The sequence below is a fragment of the Erigeron canadensis genome, chromosome 6 (assembly GCF_010389155.1).
Source record: "Erigeron canadensis isolate Cc75 chromosome 6, C_canadensis_v1, whole genome shotgun sequence".
Lineage (NCBI taxonomy): Eukaryota > Viridiplantae > Streptophyta > Magnoliopsida > Asterales > Asteraceae > Erigeron > Erigeron canadensis.
In genome coordinates, this window is record NC_057766.1 from 5,515,972 (window position 1) to 5,539,868 (window position 23,897).

At 33.3% G+C, this 23,897-nt stretch overlaps 3 protein-coding genes across 3 annotated transcripts; 2 read left to right on the forward strand and 1 right to left on the reverse strand.

The window, feature by feature from the left end:
* Positions 1–717: 717 nt before the first annotated feature.
* Positions 718–3,902, forward strand: LOC122603863 (GDSL esterase/lipase At5g33370-like). Its single transcript, XM_043776697.1, has 5 exons — positions 718–1,082; positions 1,176–1,303; positions 2,135–2,377; positions 3,038–3,290; positions 3,394–3,902. The coding sequence occupies exons 1-5, from the start codon at positions 830–832 to the stop codon at positions 3,630–3,632; spliced, it is 1,116 nt and encodes a 371-aa protein (XP_043632632.1). The 5' UTR covers positions 718–829; the 3' UTR covers positions 3,633–3,902.
* Positions 3,903–7,952: 4,050 nt separating this feature from the next.
* On the forward strand, positions 7,953–10,446 carry LOC122603506 (GDSL esterase/lipase LTL1-like). The gene is made up of 5 exons (XM_043776227.1): positions 7,953–8,193; positions 8,287–8,414; positions 8,819–9,061; positions 9,810–10,062; positions 10,149–10,446. Exons 1-5 carry the CDS (start codon positions 7,953–7,955, stop codon positions 10,382–10,384), a joined length of 1,101 nt encoding a protein of 366 aa, XP_043632162.1. The 3' UTR covers positions 10,385–10,446.
* Positions 10,447–11,393: 947 nt separating this feature from the next.
* LOC122603505 lies at positions 11,394–22,431 on the reverse strand. Its single transcript, XM_043776225.1, has 13 exons — positions 22,043–22,431; positions 20,602–20,773; positions 20,277–20,494; positions 18,946–19,006; positions 18,307–18,379; positions 17,998–18,075; positions 17,158–17,315; positions 16,857–17,025; positions 15,308–15,770; positions 14,130–14,513; positions 13,308–13,511; positions 12,707–12,840; positions 11,394–11,762 (listed from the first exon to the last, which is right to left on the reverse strand). Exons 1-13 carry the CDS (start codon positions 22,391–22,393, stop codon positions 11,588–11,590), a joined length of 2,640 nt encoding a protein of 879 aa, XP_043632160.1. The 5' UTR covers positions 22,394–22,431; the 3' UTR covers positions 11,394–11,587.
* Positions 22,432–23,897: the final 1,466 nt, after the last annotated feature.

Below are 23,897 nucleotides of genomic sequence, written 5' to 3' on the forward strand. Positions count from 1 at the left end.
GACTAATAGCTAAACGTTAACTATTTAAATGCTAAAACAAAACTGTGAACTTAAACAAACTCAACGTTACGTTAAAACTTGACAAGTCAAATGAGTCAAAATTTACGAATGTTACACACTCTAGAATCTCCAAAGCTCCTACGAAACCATATAAATGAGAGTGGATCGAATGAATATCCTTATTAGCCTTAAAAGAACCACCCCGGCTGAAGGTAATCGTTAATGGGCCGGAATCTGATAAGGGAGATTAAAGTCTGAGCTACCTACTTAACAACCGAGTTCCAAACCTTTGTAGCCATAGTACATTCAGGCATCATATATGATTGATATCCAATCGTTGGACTAACAGTTACTAAAGCAACAGCAGTAAAATTTTTATAGTAACATTAAAACACAAAAACTGGCATAGTTGGCATGGAACATGTCTTTATTTCTAGAAAGTAAAATCAATCTCTGAGTTGGTGTAATAAAATCAGGAATAACGAATCTGGTGACAGTATAGTAGGGGCTGGTTGGCCAGGGTAAAAAAAAGAGTACGTACAATAACAAACTCTGTGTTTATGTAACATTGTCTGTCAAATAACTGTCCAAATTAAATACACCAGAGCTACTACTACCTTATGTAGTTGAGATTGGCTCAATACTGACTTAAAAAATTTTGTCATCAATAATATCCATTCCTATATATAAACGCATATATATATAGACCTCAATTCATTCCTTGTTTATCACAACATACTCAAACACACACAGAAAATTGTGTGTGTGTCTTTCTTACATTTCTTCTATTTTCTAAAAACTAGCTATATATATCTAGACAATATATATAATGGCTAGCTTATCAAAAACATTACTTGCCAAGTTTTTTGTGCTAATAGTGGTAATTTTATTAAGTAAGGTTGTTCGCGAAGCTGAAGCTAGAGCTTTTTTTGTATTTGGTGACTCGTTGGTCGATAATGGAAACAATAATTACTTGGCTACGTCCGCACGAGCTGATGCCCCTCCTTATGGAATCGATTACCCTCCCACTCATCGTCCTACAGGACGGTTTTCAAATGGATATAATATTCCTGACCTTATCAGTTGAGTTATTAGTCACACATTATCATTAATTAGCCTTATTATGCATGAATGTTGAATAATTAAGTAATGTGATTATGATAAAAATTGATCAGGTCAAGCCATTGGTGAAGAGGCAACATTACCATACTTGAGCCCATCTCTAACAGGCCAAAAGTTACTTGTTGGTGCCAATTTTGCTTCTGCTGGTGTTGGGATCCTAAATGATACTGGAGTCCAGTTTGTAAGTTTCACTTTCTATACATTGGATATGAGGAAATGTTAGGTAAAACATGTAGTACTTATCTTAGGTAAAATAGGGGGAATTATGTAAAATTCAGGGAGTGGTTATGTAAAATTCAAGGGCTATGTAGGTTTATCAAATTTAAAGGTTTAATTTGTAACTTTTTTTAGAGTGGCAGTACCTAAGCTTAGGTCATTGAATATATAGATTGCTTACATGTTTACTTTTTCATTGCTCACAACTGTTGTGAAAACATAATGCACCAAAATGTGGTACACACTACTTGTGTCTACATGAAATGTGTAATTTACATCTAAATTAGTCTGAATAATCCTAAACTATCTCATGTCAGGGATTGAACTCGATTTTAACTTCGCCCCAAAAGGCAAAAGGCCGCCCAATTACTAAGTGGACTAATCCCACTTTGTCATAATAACATGTACTTTAAGTTTCATAGTTACTAGCATGAAGAGTAGTTAATTAAGTAGTTAACTCGTTACACATGTGCACTTCATAGGTGTACATACTTTTAAGTACGTGTACTAGCTACTTATTTATCATATGCATTAAAAAACTTTAATTATTATCTTAACTAATAAAGATGAAAAATTTAATTGTTAAATAACTAACAAAAAATATATAGGAAACTACGTTGTTAATATATAAATAAATGACTAGCTCTAATTAAAAGATAAATATAATGTAGAATATATATATCTAGCTTGGTAAAGTTGATAGTACTAGCTAGCTAGATGAAAAACTAAAACTTCCATGTAAAAGGTCAATAAACTGCAATAATATTATTGACTAATGTAGATATGATGCATGCAGGTTAACATAATAAGGATCACACTGCAAATGCAATACTTTGAACAATATCAAACAAGGGTGAGTGATATAATTGGCCCTGAGGAGACTCAAAGGCTAGTAAATCAAGCATTGACACTCATCACATTGGGAGGAAATGACTTTGTAAACAACTACTATTTAGTCCCATTCTCTGCAAGATCTAGACAATTTGCTCTGCCAGATTATGTTGTCTACTTGATCTCTGAATACCGCAAAGTTCTAACGGTACGTACCATCTTAATATATTCCGACTCTATATATGTATAGTGTATACTGCGGTAGCAGAGACCCTGTTAAGACAATGTAGTCTACTATGCATGACACTCACTCTTGTACGGAGAGTTGGAGGTGATTCAAATCACGTTGATAAAAAAAATCTTTTTTGCAATTAGCAAACTTAATGTTACTTTGAATCAAATTATTGATTGGTCATGCAAGGCTTATTAATTAGTTTTAGGCAAGCCATGCTGCCAAATAAATGACAAATCATTTGTTGAAATAAATATGTTGGTCCCTTTTTGTTTGCCAATTACTAATATATTTAAATTTATATCTTTTTGGATGAATGGTATGGGTATAGATATAAATGTTAGCATAAGCCAATGGGGTGGTTGTATATATATATATGTCGATATCATACATAAGTTTCACAAAATGTAGCATACCGTGATGCAACTCTCCCATGTGCTACATTCTATTCATTATTAAATGCATTTAATGAGAAATCAAATTCACAAAAACTACTGATTCAAAGAACTCAATTAATTGTCAATCATAGATGTAAAATTAACTACAAACAAAAAGGTAAAAAGTGTGAACAATTCAACAAAAGTTTGCGCATTAAGTTAAATTAACTGTTGTCTTGTGTGCTAATGATTACTGCAGAAGCTTTATGAATTGGGATTAAGAAGGGTTTTGGTCACGGGTACGGGCCCATTGGGGTGCGTGCCATCCGAATTGGCTCAACGTAGCCGAGATGGTAATTGTGTACCCGAGTTGCAAAGAGCCGCGGGTTTGTTCAACCCTCAACTCCAAGAAATGCTTGATAGTCTCAATAGTGAGATAGGGGCCACTGTGTTCATTGGTGCTAATATTCGACAAAGTAACATTGACTTCATTTCTGATCCTCAAAGATATGGTAACTTCATACCATATATATACATTCCCTAGAATACATTTGGTCCAAACCATAACTAATTAAAGGATCACATTTTAAAAAAATTTTTTTTTTTTATGAGCAGGATTTATAACATCAAAGGTGGCTTGTTGTGGACAAGGACCGAATAATGGGATCGGCCTATGTACAGCATTGTCAAACTTATGTCCCAATAGAGATTTATACGCGTTTTGGGATGCTTTCCATCCGTCTGAGAAAGCAAACAGGCTTATTGTACAACAAATTCTACAAGGCGATACACGATACATGTCACCCATGAATCTTAGCACCATCATGAAGTTGGATGCAGCTGCGAATGTGTGATTTGCACCACTTATGGGTTCAGTTTTGCACAATGCATCTACTATATTTAGTTTGCTATTTTGATTGTTAAGTTGTATGTTCTTAATTACTTGTTAAGATTGATTTCTCAAGTGTAATTTCTACTATATTGTTTAATTTGGTGATTTAGGCTGTAAACTTTACTTAATTTTGTGTCTTTTTTATTGTAGCTACATTGGTAGCACCATAAAATGTTTGTATCTTTTTAGTACAATCAAATAAAATGGAACTGCATGTAAGCAAGCTTAAATACATTATCAGCCCATCTCTTATTTATTTTTGTTCACAGTTGTTTTGTTGATATATACATTAGCTGTTGTACCTTCAAACCAATGATCTCCTGTTTAAATGATTAAGGCTCATACGGGATGAGTCGATGGGTATCCAATTGTGGTACCGGGCCTAGGGTTCCCCCGTTACCCTTTTTTTTTCTTTTCTTAATGACTTCAATAATGGAGATGTCTTGAGTTCAAGTACCACATATGACAAAATATTGGGATTTCATGGTGTTGTTTCTCACCTTTGGTGGGTATCCTTTGTGGGTACTCGTCGGATCTTGCACTCGGGAATAGAGATGATTAGTGAGCCAGTAGTCCGTCAATGATCCATATTTGCTATGAAGAAAATAAGACGGTGTATTCCAACTCAAAAACAAAAATATAATGTGGACAGACTACAGAGCATTATATTTGTGAGTCAAGCCCAACCCAAAAGGGTGGGAAGAAACAGAACACAAGTAGAGGGGCTTGGGCTCCTAGCAAACGGCCAAAAGTAGAAATATATATCACATTTGGACATACACATAGATGATCATAAGTATATAATTTGTTATCATATTTTTCAGTTATTCACTTATACTTAAAGATCTATGTTAATAATCAAGGGAGATACAATGTGATTAACCCATAATCTAATTATCAGTAGAATAATTAAAGTATCAATAGTTAAACATGGAAGCGTATTTAAAAAGCTACTAGATATTAGACCCATGTCCAACACTGGACACGAGTTTACAATATTATCAAAATTAGATCTTCATACATTTAAGTTATAAAAACTTATAATTTTGAAGATATAGTACAATAATCATAGGTTCGTTACTGTCATTATTAACTAAGACATTTTGATGGAATTGTTTGTCATAGTCATTCCATAAGGCACATGCTATAATAATTTCTCTATAATAGAATTTTTTAAAACCAGTTGTGCTCAATTAAGAATTAGTACTTCACATTCAAGTATATGTACTTGATCATGATGTGAAGTTGTGAACCATAACATGCATAAGTTTATTTTCAATCACTTGTCCTATGATACTTGGATAACAATTAGAATTGTTTTCATATTCTTTGATAACAATTAGGACTCTTGATTTGAGTGACAATTGTAACTTCAAACATTAATACACAAAACTATATATATAAAAAATTATGTACATTTTTGATTGAGAGATAAAATGAATCTTGAATAGAGTTCATATTGATTTGGATTTAGTATTCAAGTAACCTTTTGTTGTAATCGTGTTTTGTTCTGTGATCGTCCCATGTTCTGTGATTCCTATTGTGTTTAGGATAATGATATTGTATATCGTCATCTGTTATTACGTTTGAGATATGTATCTACAATTCAAGTTGTATTTATGTTAAATATTAAACTAAATATTACGATTTATAATTTATAAAAATCTAATCTAATATTTGAAATATTTGTTAATAAGTCATTAGGTTTTAAAATAGTTTTTTATATACAATATTTCATATGTTGATTTTTTTAAAAATAATTAAATGATTATAAATTTTAAAAAATTCTCTCAAGTTATGGCTAAAAATAAATATAAACAAAGTATTCAGGGTTAAAAACTGTAAATTATTGATGGAAAACAAAAAAGTGTAAATTAATGAGACATTTTATACAAATTTATATAAATACCAATATAATAATATATTTGGATAATGATTATTATGATTTTTAATTTATAATTAATCTAAATGATGACATAAGCGAAAGTCAATTTTATGAAATTAAGCTTTGGGATTAGTAAATAAGTCATTAGACCAGTTATCTTTTAGTATATATAAAGATAAAGATAAGTTACTCAAAAGATTGGAATAAAAAGACTTTAATGACAGACTACTTATTTCAAATATCCAGACTCACCAATTTGCGAGTCAATATATAACACTACATAAGAAACTTTATCATCACTAAAAAATAAATTAAAATTATTAATCATCGCTTTGGCCGAAATTTTCTAACATGTCACTTAGCTAGTTAGCTCTTGGTGTTTTTATGTCCTCTGCGAAGCTTTTTCCCTGGATCCGCCACCATATATAAATGAGATGAGATGAAATTAAAGCATATTTCTCATATGCTTTAATATACGATAAATAAGTGCATACCTACAATTAGCACAACTTATATAAAGAATGTTACATGACATGATCGATAAAAATAGTCATTCCTTTTAATGTTATTTTGAAGATATAAAGTAAAGTAACTCCCAATGTCGTCTTCTACGGGTTTTGAGTCTTAATACCGTCTTCGATGCCTTGCTGGACATAAAGATCGAACCCATGACCTCTGTTTCCAGAGACATGGGCTTCAACCATTAATCCAACCCAGTTGGTTTTGTTATTTTAAAGATATATACTCGTATTAATGATTCAACCAAAGATAACTTTAGCATCAGCCTCTGCTCTTGGGCAGGACAATACCGTTGTAGGCCCAGGGCCCAAATCTGTGAGTGAATCTAGAATTTTCGCCAACTTCTTGATTATTTATGCTATTCGAAATCTTCAATCTTGCTTACATAATTTGTCTAAATTTTTATTTAAAAACTACTGTATTATTTTTGAGCCTATGTTATCCATTGCCCTAGGTTTCTAATAATTTTTTTTATTCCAGAAGATGACACTGTTTAACAAGTCGGCCCAAGTACTTCAACTCAATAAATTGGCTCTGTATGTACCAATAAAAATAAAATCACATCCCATCAGTTTTTACTTTTCAGTGGATATTACTTTTCAAAAAGTAAAAAAGCCAAAGAAAATGAATATGCACTATCGACATAAGATATATTTCCACACTTATTATAATAATTATTATAGTTATTTAAAAAAAAAAAAAAAACTACAACACCTTCGACTTTTCTATTGGTACATTGGTTTCACACTTATTATAATACGACACATTTAGCTTATTAAATGGTGATGTACGTGATATATACAATACTACTCGTAATTATGTGCACCAAGTATCCAGTCATTTAGATGCAAAGGCCCATCTTAAGAACTACTCGTACTCGGCTAGACACCACCCCCTCCTCAAGCAAGTTTTATTTGTATATTTATTTACATAAATTTTAAGTTAGGCCTCAACCAAAAGCCACAACTTAGTTTAAGGTAAAACCTTTTCAAGGCTCCCATAATCTAAAAATCTTACATCTCCCATGAATTAGATGTCAAGAAGGGGCCACACCTAGAATGTGTCCAGCTATACGTAAATCACATGACTTCTTTTCTACTGATGTAAAATTCATCAAGATTTTTAAAAAATTCAATGGGTTCAAGAGAAAAATAAATCTATTTAAATGTTTTATGAACCTGGTAGTATCTGCAATCTAGCCACGAGTTCGCCATTGGTGCAACATCAACAGACACATGGGTCATTGACGCAAACGAGAGATAAATAATCGAACCTCTTGGTACCAAGAACAATTTTTCTGAAATTCGTTAATTCAAATAAAAATACCGAAATTTAGAAAACTTCACACACTAAACACACATACGTGTATAGGGGAAAAATGAATTCTTGATTTCTTGAAGTCTGATTATTTTCTAATGCTTAACAATGATATAATTAAACAACAAAATTTGAATGGGCCAACATAAGTGGGCCGAACATTATTACAAAAACAAAATCCAAAAAACCACGGAAAACTTAGAAAAAGGCACAAAAACTCATGCAAAATGGCGTTTTTGTGTCCGACCCAAACCGCCTTGACTTCAGCTTGATGCTCCTCTTTCCAACAGTCGTTTTGACTGGTCGCACGTCAAAAACAGAGCTCTGTAGCAAAAGTTATGACCATTTTAGTAAATGTCTCTTTTTAATCATGTCTTGACCTTCTAAATACTAAATGCATTTGGGCCTACATCAGTCATCTATACTTGGTTGCTATATATACATCACTTTACATGCAACCCCTCTTCTATTTTTAAAAAACATATCTTTCTGTGCATGTGTTTTTGATAACATCATTACTTGACTAGCCTCTTTCTAGCTAGTTTATGTACTCAACTAATGATGATTTGTTCAATATCATCACTTGTATTGTGCCTGTTCCTGATAACAAGTAGTAATAATGTGGTTCTTGAAGCTAAGGCTAGAGCTTTCTTTGTGTTTGGTGACTCATTTGTTGATAGTGGCAACAACAATTACTTGGCTACCGCGGTACGAGCTGATTCACCTCCTTATGGGATTGATTATCCAGGTCATGTTGCTACTGGCCGGTTCACTAACGGATATAACATTCCTGACCTTATCAGTTGAGTTAATAACTATTTCATTTTAATTCTTAATTTCTTTTTAAATAAGTCTTGAATAAACTTCATTAGTTGTATATCATTGAATTAAACAGGTCAAGCAATTGGTGAAGAAGCAACATTGCCATACTTGAGTCCATATCTCACAGGTAACAAATTACTTGTTGGTGCCAATTTTGCTTCTGGTGGTATTGGGATACTTGAAGATACAGGAGTCATGTTTGTAAGTTGATCACTTCCTAGCTACCCAAAATTACATTTGTACTTCTATTACAATAAATCTTAAAACATGTAATAACTCCTAATCTATATGTGTAAAAGTGTATGTCTTCCTCTCGTTTCCTTCATGGGAAGGGGAATCCTGACCCATTCTCTGGCCCATTCTTTTTTAATACTTGTTTTATTTTACCTAAAACCTATATTTATATTTATTTACATTAATTTAGGAGAGTTTATAAATGATCCGTATGTATTTCTAATATTATGGTTCCGCTGTTTTTATAATTTGTCAATGTTCGTCGTTATTATTTATATAAAGATATAGTATATACATTTGAATTTGTGCAAGCTCTCAAAAAAAAAAAAAACGGATAAAAGAATGTGAACTAATTAAATGATACGATGCAGGGAAACCAAATAAAGATCGCAAAGCAAATGCAATACTTTGAACAGTATCAAAAAAGAGTTGCTGATATAATCTGCCCTGAAGATACTCAAAGGCTAGTGAATCAAGGTTTGGCGCTGATCGCATTGGGAGCAAATGATTTTATAACAAACTACTATGTCGTTCCGCATTCAGCAAGATCCACGCAGTTTTCTCTTCCGGATTTTGTTGTCTACTTGATCTCCAAATACCGTAAAATTTTAACAGTACGTACATACAATTCATATACTTTATTTTTCACGAACATTCATTCCATTTTTCGATCAGTTTTTAACGTTTGAAAACACAAAATATCCACATGCCAGTCATGGAATAATAATAACGGTAAGATAAAGGGATAATTCCTATGGAATGTAAATAACTATGACCAAATATACATGGTGGAAACGAACAAAATTTTTGGACATACATGGTGTAAATAACCGGCTAGATGCTTATGTGTAACAGGTTGCATAGTAGACCTTGAGACATAGTTGAATACATTTATAAACCTCCGGTTACTTCAAACTCTGGTCATCTTCTCCTGCTAATTTCCGACTACTCTTTCAGCAAGTCACATATTACACGATTTGGACAATTTAACAAGTTATCAACATACAATGTCCAAATTTTGTGTTGATTCAGAGTATCACTTTGGTCATATAAAGTTACTTACATTTCGAGGACTTACCCCTAGGAATAATTTCATAAAATAGCACTGTAGTTTCACTTTGTGTGAATAGATTAATTCTATATACTGGTAATGTACTTAATGTTTATGTGTGAATATGAACATTCAACTTTTTTATCGGATAAAAAGTGCTAATGTATCACAAACATTACCTATATTGGAACAAATTTAAAAGTTTACTATTGATATGCTACTACAACATATATATTGAATCTATGTTTTACACCACCAAATTGCTGCTAATCATATGTGTTAACTATACTCCATATATCGATTTGTTGCAGAGGCTTTATGAATTGGGATTAAGAAGAGTTTTGGTCATGGGTACCGGACCATTGGGATGTGCACCAGCAGAGCTTTCTCTGCATAGCCATGATGGCAGTTGCCTATCCGATTTGCAAAAAGCGGCAACATTGTTCAATCTTAAACTCCAAGCAATGCTTGACAGTCTCAATAGTGAGATAGGCTATGATGTGTTTATTGCAGCCCATATTCGACGAACCAACCTGGACTTCATTTCTAAACCCGGAAAATATGGTTAGTTTTTAAACCATATCTTAAAAATGCATGCCTTAAAGCACCAGCGTGACAGATACTATAACATTTTGTTTTTCGTTGAAAAGGATTTGTTACGTCAAAGGTAGCGTGTTGTGGACAAGGAGCATATAATGGATTCGGGCTATGCACAAGAGTATCAAACTTGTGTGCCAATAGAGATGCATATGTGTTTTGGGATGCTTTTCATCTGACCGAGCGTGCAAACAGGATCCTTGTACAACAGATTCTTAGTGGCTCGACTGACTACATATCTCCAATGAATCTTAGCACCATTATGGCTTTGGATGCCGCTAATGTATGATTTCGCCATCTATGGGCTCATATATTGCACCATATTGCATCTATATAACTTGATAATTGATATGTTCCTACATGAAGTTGCATTCAAACAGTGGTACTTTGTATACAAAGCGTGTTATATTGATATCTAAGCCACATTTTCAAGGCATGCTAAAAATATAAAATAGATAATGTACTCATTATCGGCTCCACCTACAAGTTCCATGACTAACAAAGGGAAAAAATAAATCATGTGACACTATGATTAAAGAGACATAACGCATTTATAAAAAGAAGAAGAAAACATTTATAAAAAGTTTCAATGATTCAAAAGCGCTATAACGCATTCTAAGTTTAAGGCTAGCTCGGATCTTCACATTCATCTTAACTACACGATGACTAAGTACACACAAAGGGTCTAATAGAGTAGTGCATAAGAAATCATCTGAATTCAATCTTTTTCAACTCAATAGTGTGTAATTGTGCATGTCTGGTTAAATACATTTTAAATAATACGAGTACATAGGAACAGTTTTAACATAGCAAGCAAGTTCAGACTGATTTTATTTTTATCTAAATATGCACAGTACCTCTATAATATAACTAGTAACTAGTATAGAATAATGGGAATCTACCTATTTTTATGTAAACAGTTGAAAATAGGAGAAGGATGTTTGATGCATATTTCATGACTTCAATATATTGTGTGGAAAGTCAGAAAATGGAGTCACGGATTGATGAATAATATATATCAATATATGTCCTTTATTATCTTTCTGCAATCTGCCCCACTTTGATTTGGACTCCTTTTTGGACAAACAGGTTGAATCTATGTATAGCTAAATAATTGATTTAAGAGATTGCTGGCTGGATGAATTATAGAAAGTTAGCTGAGAGGCTAAATACTTCCGATCGCTGGACTTGACTCATCTTGACTTGTTTAATAACACATCTAAACAATATTCCAATGTACAACAAAATAACAATCATAACTAATACCACTTATGACGAGGTATGAGAGACGTGAGATGTACATACCCATTGCATTACCTCTATGGCTCTATATTCATAATCTATACCTGAATCATTACGATCTACACAACAGTTTCAAACAATCACTAAAAATCACGGAATGGAGCACCAGTTTCACGAATGCTCACATGGTACACTAATTTCTATTAAAATCATAAAGGTAACATACAACAGAAAAAAGATTATTCTAAAACTACAAAGATGTACCATTTACATTAGTACGAGTTGTTTGTCTAGCCTGAATGACCCTGTCAAGTGTCTCATCAGGGACTGTAATGCCACTCGTTTCCAGGTCAGCTACAATCGCAATAGCGGCGTCAAGTTCTCCAAGATCAAGGCACAAGGTGATGACCTCATCGTATAATGGACTGGAAAAACACACATAGAATCAGATATTATCAATCGAAACATTTAAACAAACTCCTCTGGAGTTTATTCCATCAGTGACAAATTCTAAAAAGTTACCATTTAATATATTTGCTATCAACTTTTAGGGTAACTTCTAAGAAATATAGTTACATGCATGAATAATATATTTGCTATCAACTTTTAGGGTAACTTCTAAGAAATCAAGATTGTCCTACTCATGATCTAAGAGAACTAATAATGGATGGAAATTGAGATGGACTTCCAGGAAGACACATCAGATCACCAATGCTTCTTCATAGCGAGAGCAGAATCCAACCCGTAATTACGAAAATAGGATAATCTTGGCTATATGAGTACTAAGAAACTCAACTGTTTCTTAAAAAGTTAATTAAAAAATCATGTTTATAATAGTTTTTAGAAGAAAAGGGATTCAAAAAATGTAGCAGGTCAACCAAACACCACCCTAACTGTTTTGACATGTCTATAAAAATTCACCCAGTTTGGCCAGTTAGAGGTGCAAAACTTAAGCTTAAGTTAACCACCACAAACATAGTTTGTAAGAGTTAACATATTTAAAAACTGAAACGATATGGATGTCTTTTTACTCTATTTATTTTCAGATGTTCAGGTGTTCATTCAAGTCTGAGAGACTTAATTAAATAATGTTCGACAGCAAAACGGGTGAGTCGGATAAGTTGGGTAACTAGTCAAAAGACTGGAGTTTAGGGCATATCAAAATCAGCTGGTTGTATTAACCTGACAACATGTTATTAAAACATAAACTAATCCAATTCTCTTTAGAAAAACAACTAATCACTCAACTTTAACAGTTTGACAGTAAGATAATTTAATTTTAGTCTTGATAATTTTCTAATGGTGATAGTTTCTAGACGATAGATGCTTGAAACTGAATTATATCTGTAATGAATTATCTTCAGCTTACCTTCCAAACACATAACCAAGGCTATGTGTTGTTCCAAAAATTTCTAAGAAGGCAGAAGGATACGGTGCTCTTATTGCTGCGCGCAGAATTATGGCACAGTCTCCAATGGTTGGTGTTCCACCCAACTCTATAACCTGAAATCAGTAGTTATCAAGATCAGTATATGCAAATGATATATATCAAACCTGTATAAACAAAGACAGGCATATAGACTAATTTTATAGATTAAAGAAAAAAAAGGTAACAAACTTTAGTCTGTCCAACTTCTATGTTATGTACCAACAAGTTTTTATCTAACATAACCAACTTTGATAAGTTTCAATTTCAGGTAATCTGATTCGGAAAATGGTCAGAATAATAATATGGCAGCTGCATGTTGACTTTCTCTGATATAGAGCCTGAAAAGACATTATCTAGGTAATCACTCTAAATTATTAAATGTTGAAGTTTTGATGGTTTTCTCCTGGCTTAAAATTAAGTTGGGAACTCACAACAGATATCATTCAGAAATATAGATACCTTTATATGCATATAATCGAAAGAAAACAAAAAATTGAAAGAAGTTAAAAGACGGGTGTTTCGCTGAAGGAATGGAAATTACCTTTCTCATTAGCTTCACGGCCATTTCCACTTCCCATTCTTGTGACCAGCGTCTAGGGGGAGTATTTCTTATTTCCATTTCCCATGTCCAACCCCAAGCATCAGCAATCGTGTACATATCTGATGCATCAAATATTTTCCTATCCCGCAACTCCTTAAATGCCTCCAGTATGTCCAATGGAAGCCATTCTTCATCATCATCATTCTGATTCAAAAGGAGAAAAAATATTTATTGACATTTCAACAATCAACAACCATGAAACTGCACCATTGATAGTTGAGGTCAAGCAAGTTAAGATCAACGATAAAAGCACAAAAATGTTCAAAAAGTGGTTCTTGGTCCAGGACCAAAACCCAACTAGTTTTACACTTTTTAGGGAAAAAACATTAAAAATTGAAACAGCTTTCCTTGATGCTTCTATTTTGCAAACAACAAAAGCCACATTTGTATTCGGTTTATAGTAAGGTCTGTAATCGAATCCGTACACACCAGAAACAGCCAGTATTGAGACGGTTCACATCGTTGGGCTCTTGGTTCAATATTCCAAACTTTTAGTTCAGTCCCGGTATGCACACCCGTAGGTCACTTTCAGTGTAATGAAGACGGACTGGGTAGAGTTAGGAGGACTCGGAAACGCTTTTATTCATTTTTTAATAGAATATTATCTAAAACAAGTAATGTGTTAATTACAATGATTATCGTTATCATTCAAGCAATTATATGGATAACAAAAGAACGAAGTGCGAAATTCAGCTCGTATGACCCATCTGACCCATTTCCCTTTCAACAAGTAAAACCACATTTTATTGTTGTTGTGCATACCTCCATTGCAGCTATTCGGGCCAATCTTTTAACAGATTTTTTTGATTTAGCTGGTGCAGTTTCGGGGCCTTTAAATAATTGAACACCAATCATTTGAAGGGGATTTGCAGCCACTTCCTTGTCCTTGACCGCTTCCGTATCACCGGTTTGGTTTTCAGTTTGTTCGACTGCCTCCTCTTTATCTGCTTCATCATCATCACCCTGTTTAGTCACATCATCAGTAACAGTAGGATTATCAGAAACATCGGAAGCTTCTACTTCAATTGCTGTCGGCTTTCCAAATTCAGCTTCTAAACCTTCTCCAAGAAATCTTCGCCTCCAAAACTCAGTGTTTCCCTCTTCTAGCCTGACCCTAGATACCAATTCTTGGATCTCCTCGTCAATCTGTGCAAACAAAGTGTATATAAGTTGTGAATATTGATAGAACATCAGTTACAGATACATAGTGATTAAAAAAGTAGAAAAATAAAAAAATGCAGGTTTGAGTCAAGGGTCAAAATGAGTCATTTTTGTATGGGTGAAAACCAATCAGGTTAAGTTGACCCAAACATATGATGTCAAAGACTTGAGATTTTGTATTTGTATTAAGTAGTATCTCAAATATGAATACAAATTGGAGAAAGTTTCAGATTGATAACAGTTTTGGTTTGCATCTATATAGGGTCACGTAACACAGTATTTACACCCTCAATAGACACAAACTTAAACTCATTTAATGTAATCTTGTAAGTTAACTAGTTCAGGTGTCACTTCAGCATCACTCTAGCAACACATCAAAAAAATATATAACATGGTCAAAATCCAACACATCATCTAATATGTCAACATTTTGACTGGGTAACCTGGTTATATTACAATAAATCACACTTCAAGGAAGACTTGACCTTTTAATAGGTGAAAACAAAGTGTAATATCCAAAACATGAATCAGACAAAGCTTTGCTACCTTCCTATGCAAATTGTCCTAAAGCAGTTGTATTATTTCAACAATTATTATCTTTTTTGATAGTAAAGGACTTGGGAGGTTTTATTCATTGACAATATGCCTTTGGGAAACTTTATATCCGTTAGACCCATTAGATATGTTTCCCTTTTAACAAAAAGACTTGAACAGACTTTATTTTTAACCCATTTTAACATGTTACCCAGCTCACCCATCTAACCAATTCTATGAAATACCTCCTCCTCTTGCTCTTGCACAGGAGGAACCCATAAGGGCTTATTTCTAGATCGATTTATTCTTCTAGCCTTCTGAACACGCTGATAAAGCACACTCCGGTTTCCATCAGTTGGCAAACCTTGTGCTTCTAGTTCCTCCATCAGCTCAGGTACAAGCATCTTACTGGCAGCCTTCGGTTTTAATGCATTTTTGTTTGGGCGTTTAAGGACATGAAATAGCCACTCCAAAACCCGAACATAATCAGCTTCTGAAGCATCTCCCAAGAGTGATGGACCTCTTCTGCGCAAAGCCCGTAATACCTTTCTTTGATACCTCCTCCAAGTTTCAAGACATTGTTGCCTGAATGAAGTTTCTAAGGGATTTTTGTATACAAATCCAGCAACATCAGGATCTAGCGAAGTCTTTCCTTCTCGTGGAACCCATCTCTTGCGCTCACCTGTCAGACCGCCCTCCTCAATGTATCTGGTTGATGTAGAAGAATAGTATGAAATAGTAAATTACTAATACATTACTTTTAATGGATAATAACTGATTGAAAATGAATGTAAACATAGTAAATAAAGAGTGTTTGATTTTTTTTATAATTTTTAATAAATAAAAAGTAATTTACATAGAATTAAAAGGCAAACGGGCAACAAGCTGTGCCACTAACCCTTTTTGTATCGCAAACCCTAGACGTTTAAAAACTACATTCGTAGACCTTGGCATCACAATGTTACTGTGCATGCACCGTTGATTAAAGATAGATATTGATCATTACATTATTTATTTCGATATTGCTATATTATATATATATATATTGAGATTGTAAGGTCCGTATCATTCCTTCATCTGTAACATATAACCTGGAAGGCTGTCATTTTGTTGCATTTAATTATGTGCAATTGTATGCTGTTATAACACCATTTCACCCAATTCTATGACATTTTTATATGGTTCTATGACTCTATATCATGCCAAAGTAAAGCAACTTGGTTCCCATCTTTAGTTCTTTAAAATGACTTAAATCATTACTTTTGCTTTATCATTAGTCAATATATATACAGCATATCCCACTCTCCTTATTTTTCTTGTAAAGCTCGATATTTTCTACATTCTCTAACTGCTTTCCTAGCTATCTTCTTAGTTTTTTTTAACAATCCCAGTGTATGCATTGGCTTCACTTATGAGTAATAAACTCATCAAACACACATGCCAACCAAGGTGAAGGACATTAGAGCCAAACTAGCAAACTCTACATTCTAAGCTGTTCAATATTAAAGATATTAACAGCTTACACAGGAGCCTTTAATCCCAATGAAATGTTGCATAATGAAAAAATATTCAAATTTAGAATCAATTTTTAAGCAAAAAAAAATGGAAAAACAAAGTCACAAACTATACACACATTTGTCCCAAATGGGACTACATCCGACGACCTCTTGGTTAGCGAGTTACCTCAACCGCTATGTCAAGTCCTAATGGTTCTTTGATGATACTACCAAAAAACACACAACTTTGAAAATTTCATCACCGAATAAGAGCATGCTATCATAATTTAATATGTACCTGGCAATGTAGTCAATCTCGTACCCTACATCTGCCTCTGTTGACATAGGTTCAATCCAAGAGCTAACCATGGTTCGGTATTTTTGACTTAATATCATTGCTCTGGCTGGTATAGGCTGATTTTCTTTACCCATAGCTTCTAAGGCTTCTAAAAGGTCAATAATCCTTCCTGGCGCCAATCATGTGAATCAGAGCATTGAATTTTTGTTAGAAAATCACAACCAAAATTAGACATAAATTATATTAAAAAGGAAACATAAAATTATATACTCAAAATTTTAAGGAGCACATTGATTTGTACCTTCTCTACATAAAGCCCGGAGATATAGAGAAAGAGGATCTCCATTCTTTCCTTCATTGTATAAAACTTTAATTCCCCCCTCAATTCTTATAAGGGCCCGAAAATGTCTGATAGCTTCTCTTACTGCACAGTATTTGGTAAAGCATTCCACCAATAGCCTGGAATGATACAACAATGGTTACCACTTAAAGTTTTAGCAATCAATATTACCCGAGGTAACCAAAAGTCCAAAACAGTTACCAGGAACATACCAAACCAACTTATTTGTGACTATTATGTCATTCATGTATTCATGATTTTAAAATGAAAATTATGTGCAACTACAAATAGCAAAACAATTTATTAACCATTATTGGTAATTAAAATATTTATAATTGGGAATAAGAGTGATCATATACTTAAATAAAATGTGTTCTCTTGCTTAATGCAGATTCATTACAAATTGAAACTGTGACTTAGGTCACAATACATGTCGAAGAAAGTCATTATATAATATGGGTCAAAATGGAAAGGGGGAAGTTGGATTGACCTGCAGAGACATTTTTATTCATTCTTTAGTGATAGAAAACTTATGCCACAATTATCATTACAAAAGCAACATTATAACTACAATAATCTAAATCTTCAAATAAGATGATTTAGGAGGTTGTATACATTAAAAATAAACTGAAGGCGACTTTAACCTATTTGCCTGTTCACCTTTTAGCCAAATCATTTGAGTTGCGACATTCGAGACAAAAGCACAGCCCAAATCAGCCACTCATTAGTAAATGGGTCAGCCTTAGCACATCTAACCATGAGCGTCAAAATGTAGCAACAGAGGTGGAAGAATTGACTTACGCATAGGTTCTCACATCAGGCTGTACATGCTTGTAATCTTCAACCATCATGCCAAGTAGGTGGGCAACATCTTGTACCCTATATATTCACAAAACTTAAAATTTAAAAGGTCTTCAAATGCAATAAATGTAATAAACAAACTACAGACATCTTTACTAAACTAGAAGGTTAGTTTATGTGTGAAACTTTCAAATGAGTATGCATGTATAATATATATATATATATATATATCCAATAAACGTTTTGGTGAATACTTTCGTGAGTCTGTTTATGTACTCGTTTAACTGTCTTCACTTGCTAAAAAATTACCTGTCCGAGGACTCTGCCCTTGTATAAGCCTGGATCAACCAGTTATATGTCTCTGTGTTGGGTTTCATATATTCTGTGGTCCAAAAATATAAATGGTGATCAACAAACTGGGAAGACATATCAGTGTATGAAATACAGCAAGACATATTCACGCATAATATCATAATTCAAATTTCACTGTGTATTAAAATCAGAATTCTTCATTGTAGTGAAAAACCAAACAACCGAAAGAAAGTTCGAGAAAAAAAATTCCAGAAGAAAATAGTAGATATCAAAGATGAAACCTCTATGCTACCCTTACAAGGAAAACTGTAAAATTGAAACGACCAAACTGCTTTTAAGGCTAAAAGAATTTGATGTATCTATTTGGTAAAAAAATTTAAGAGATGTACAATATAACATAATCCCAACAGCAAGCTTTTTTATACAAAAGATATCCAAATGCATGTAATTCCTTTTCAAGAAGAATTGACAAATTTAATAGAGAAAATATCAATTAATAATTATATAGACAAAAAATACAGGTCCAATAAAAGTGACTTGACTAAATTAGTAAAAAAACCAACCATTTTTCTTCCAAATAAAATTATAGTGAAATATGATAGATGTACAAATCTCAGTAAATAAGTTCCATTCTACCTTGCCCATAAATCATGTTCTCAAACGTCGCAAATGCAACTTCAGGTATTCCGCAGGTTGCCTGCATCCCAAAAGCAGATTCAAATATTACTAGCAATAATGGATGCATCAACCGTCCCTAAATTAACTAATAATGGAGGAACAACACAAGGAAAAATTGCATTCCAGACTATGATCCTGTTTTTTATACACCTAATACCAGAATTATCGACAGAGAAGTATTCAATCTTTCTTCTTTAAATAGAATAAGATCAAAATTGTGTTTAAAATAAACAACTTTAATTTACTCACAAATACAAAGTACAAAAAACAACTAAAATTGAATTATTTGTACGTTCCTATAAAAGTAAATCTGTCATTCGGGTAATTAGAGCTTGCAACAAGTGCACATTCCCTAAATTTTGTGCTTTGTCTTGCTAATTTGCCCACAACTACTAAGTACAAAAAACAACCAAAAGTGCATTATTTGCACGATCCTTAAAAGCTAATCTGTCATTCAGGTAATTAGAGCTTGCAACAATTGCACATTCCCTAATTTGTGCGTTATTCTTGCGAACGGTTGGAAGTATAAAGTCAGGTATGTTAAGGAAACATATATGTGTATATATATATATTATATACAGGAAAAAGTTCATGTGAGAACCATTTGAATTGGAAGAACCATGAGAATTTTTAAATTATAACTTGATGTTCATATGTGAATGGTATATGTGAACAAATTTGTCACATATGAACAAATCAAATTATAATTGAAATCACTATATTCATATATGAATAGTTCTCAAATGAACCTTACCCTACATATATATATATATATATATATTATACTTCGATTAGTCGTACTAACAAAGAAACCACATAGATGGATTTAGTATACAAGAAACCATCTCTAAAAACAAGGTAATAGAATATTAGCTTAGCAACCCAATTAACATTCAGTTACTTTATAGATATACTATGTCCTGAAGTAAGGGGGCCAAGTTCCACCCAAGTGCTTATGAAAGAAACAACTGGGTTATGTTGTATCTCAAATGGATAAAATCAAATGTAAATAGGTCAAATTGGTCAAAAGTCCACCAGATTCTTTTTAATGAAACAACCTCTTAAATTAATTAATTTAGAAGATCATAAAAATCAGAATCATATAGCTATTGTAGTATTATCTAACATGTTATTTACTAAATGAAAACCCACCTGGCTTAGCCCGTTCAAATATTCAAGTATAGAAATATTACCAAACTGTTCTGACACACACATTATGCTAGACTGGGAAACTAAAGTACACTACACATAAGAAATCAGGTCACATACTATCCTAATAACTAACTTACTTGACAACTAAGTAGACAATTGAAATGATAAGTGGTAGCAATCCTTCCAGCTTCCTCCATTTTATAAGCTATGGTCAATGCATTTGAATGATCTCCAGCTTTACAATTTTCCTTAATCAGAAGATCATATATCTCATCAGTAGCTCTGAGCTTACCCTCGGCGCCCTTTAGATACACTTTGTTGGCATCAGGCAAGTGGTCGTTTCTAATCAGCTCCTCTGGTCACAAACAACAATTAGCTAACAATGATTGGTAAGAACCTTTTCAGGAAAATGGTGAAATAAAAAAATTATCCACTGAATGAGTTTGAGGTGTAAATGGCTACCAATAAGAACTAGCCAAGCATGACGGATATCGAAATTCAGTTTCTCCATTGCTGCAAGAATTTCTAAACCTCTCGTAGCATAACCTTTTGAACCAAATAAACGAACCAATGCAGTGAAGGTTTCAGGGAGAGGGCAAAGTCCTTCACTAAGTTCCCTCCTCAGTGCATTCATCTACATTTCACAGGTAAATATCAAACCCCTCCCAGTTAATGATTCTAATACAACCAGATAACAATAGCATATTAATTACATCTACAACAGTACTACATGTTTCTACCTTTAAAAAAATGTACTACTTGTTTCAAGGAAAGAGCCTCTGATTTATGATGTGTGAGCTCGTGTATCAGAGGTGGCTATATTGACCTATTAACTAAAGAACGTATCAATTTGAGTTATGCTTCTGACTTTTTACTCTAACTATAAACTAGAATCTTCATATTTGACACACAAATTATATGAAAAGAATTACACATTTTGGTCAATAAATATTTCATGTCTAACCACACATTTTGGTCAATAAATATTTCATGTCTAACCATCTGACTTTGGTGGGATGGCCACCAGCCGCCACTCCCTGAGGGAAACTCAGGTTCGAATCCTGCCAAAGGCGAGATTAAATTGTGGTTGAATTACCTTGACACTATCCTTGTTGGTGAATATGTGAGTACCAAAAAGGTACATGGGCCTAAGGGGTTCCGATCAATATACCCTTTTTTTTAATATTTCATGTCAACCTGACCTATATAGAAATTTACCCGTTTGGCTAGTATCCCCACGAATATTTCTGAACTCTTTCCCTGGTCACCCCCAAAATGTTAACCTAGGGAGATTCGAATGTGAGAACTCCTGTGAGGACGCCTAACCACTAGAGCATCTTGGTAGTTGGTTTTCAGATGTCTAAGAAAAGACTGTAAACTGTATGGTCTAACTGACTTGGTCTTCACATCGACCAAATTATTTAAAACATCTAAACTTATATGAAAACTTGCCAATAAAAATAACTACCACGATTCACAATATAAGTATGTAAAATCTCTTGCTCAAAGGTAACTAAATCTGATTTCTCATATCTACATACGCCATAAAATTTCAAGGATTTTGCTAAACATAGCCCTAAGGGTTAATACACAATAAAGGGTTGTATATAAATATACGACTCCTTAAAGATAATTATCAACTCCCAAATCACAATGTACAACCTTTTATTTTGCAAATTTACCATGGCCCTAAATAATAACTAGTCGTTCCCCTAAATGTGAGAATTCAAATTTATCTTACCAATCGCGAAAATTTTGCATACCCTACCTACATTATCAAACCTTATATTATATGTCACATTTCTTGGTAATTTCCTAAAGAAACATAACTAATACATCACTCTAGTCTAATAAACATAAAAACCGAAAACATTATCATAAAAAGATCGAATAAAGCACTTACAGCGCCTTCATGATCGCCATTAAGCGTATGAGAAATGACCAAACCATGAAACGACCTCGGCCCAGGACTAATACCCGCCGCAATCATGTCGTAAATAACTTGAGAAACACCAGAAACATCACGGCTCCTCGCACATTCCATCAAATCCTCCATGAACAACAACCTCAGACCTTTCTCTGTCGTTGTCGCGGATAACAAAGACTCCTCGTCTTTCTGTTGTTGGGACTGTTGTTTTTTTCGCTTCTGGGAGACGGCAGAAGCCCGGAACGAGAAGGCGGTGTTTCGGTGAGGTGAAATTATGGTTGTTAATGTGTTGATGGGGGTTTGTGTATATGAAAGTAAATTGGCCATTGAATTTGGTATATTGTCTGTGTATATATATATTATATATATGTATATGTGTGTGTGTTTGTTGAATTCAAAAGTATAAAGAAGAAGAAGAAGAAAGCATATGGATTTTGGGTATGAAATGAAGTGGATAAGAGTGAGAAATAACAATGGAGGACACAGACAGGGTTTAAGATTTGGGTTTTATGACAATTTTGCTTTTTGTTTTTCTTTTTATTCAATATATCATTACTTATTTTTTTCATTAATTCATCTTTAAATTTTTTTTTTTTTCTTATCTTTTATAATTCTAAACTTTTCAGAAATTTTCTATTTTTGTTTAAAGGTAGTTGTAAAGAATGTTTTTTTTTACACTGAATGATCGTGAATATTGATGAGGATTAACATAAATATTATTTGATTAAAATACTATGGATATGAATTATTTAATATGAAATATGTTTCTTAATTATCATCTTTTCATAAGTTTTTTACTTTTGTATAAACCTTCTTTTATGGAGTACATTCTTACTTTCCTAATTGGTGAATTATACTGTGAAGTAATATAACACACTTTAAATGAAATTTCACCTAATGAAATTTAAAACTGAAGAGTTAATTGCATGAATGATGAATGGTCCATGTGGTATCCTTTACATCTATCATGAAACCCATATCTTTAAGATCGAATCTATATAAACGAACTTTTGTTAACTCAAATTCAACCACACCTCAATCAAGAACATATTTATCGTGGGTAAAAAAGGAAGAAGAAAAGAGAATGGGAGTTACTATAAGAAGAGGAAAAAAAGGAAGAAGATGAAAAGAGAATGAGAGTTACAAGAACGTTTATCAAGTTGGACAGTGTGCAGGATCGAGAACAGACAAAAAGTCAACATACATTTTACTGGATATGACATTCTAATGGATACTTACGAACCAACATGACCACCAACATATGATGTATAGATTTACAATCGGTTTCCTAACTTTAGGAATAAAATGAAGAAATATTAATGTAAGAAGCAAGAGACTTGATGTCCAATATGGTGATATCATGATCTCATGCTTTCAAGGCTCAGGTCACCATTTAAAGTCTTATTTCAAACAAATAGTTTTTTAACGCATTATCTAAACAACTAATCCACTTCGATCGGGCCGGTCCGGTTTTCAAGATAGTGACCCTATAAAAATAGGGAAATGTTACTCGTACCACCACTTTTGATTGGTGTACCACAATATACAACTTTTATAGCTTAATGTACAAACCGGTAATGCATAGCTTTGGTAAGTTTATCAAAAACAGTGATACAAATATCACTTCCCATAAAAATATCATTCATTCATTCTTAGCTTGTATTTAACCTGTAACATGGTAATTATCACGTTAACCTACCAAACGTCCATAAGAGTTTTACCCAGTTCAAATGTTCATAAAGATGAACACACGCAGCTTAGACCTAGTTATCCAAATTAGGGCTTCAAGAAGACATCGTAGATAACATGACATTTAAATATATCAAGACTT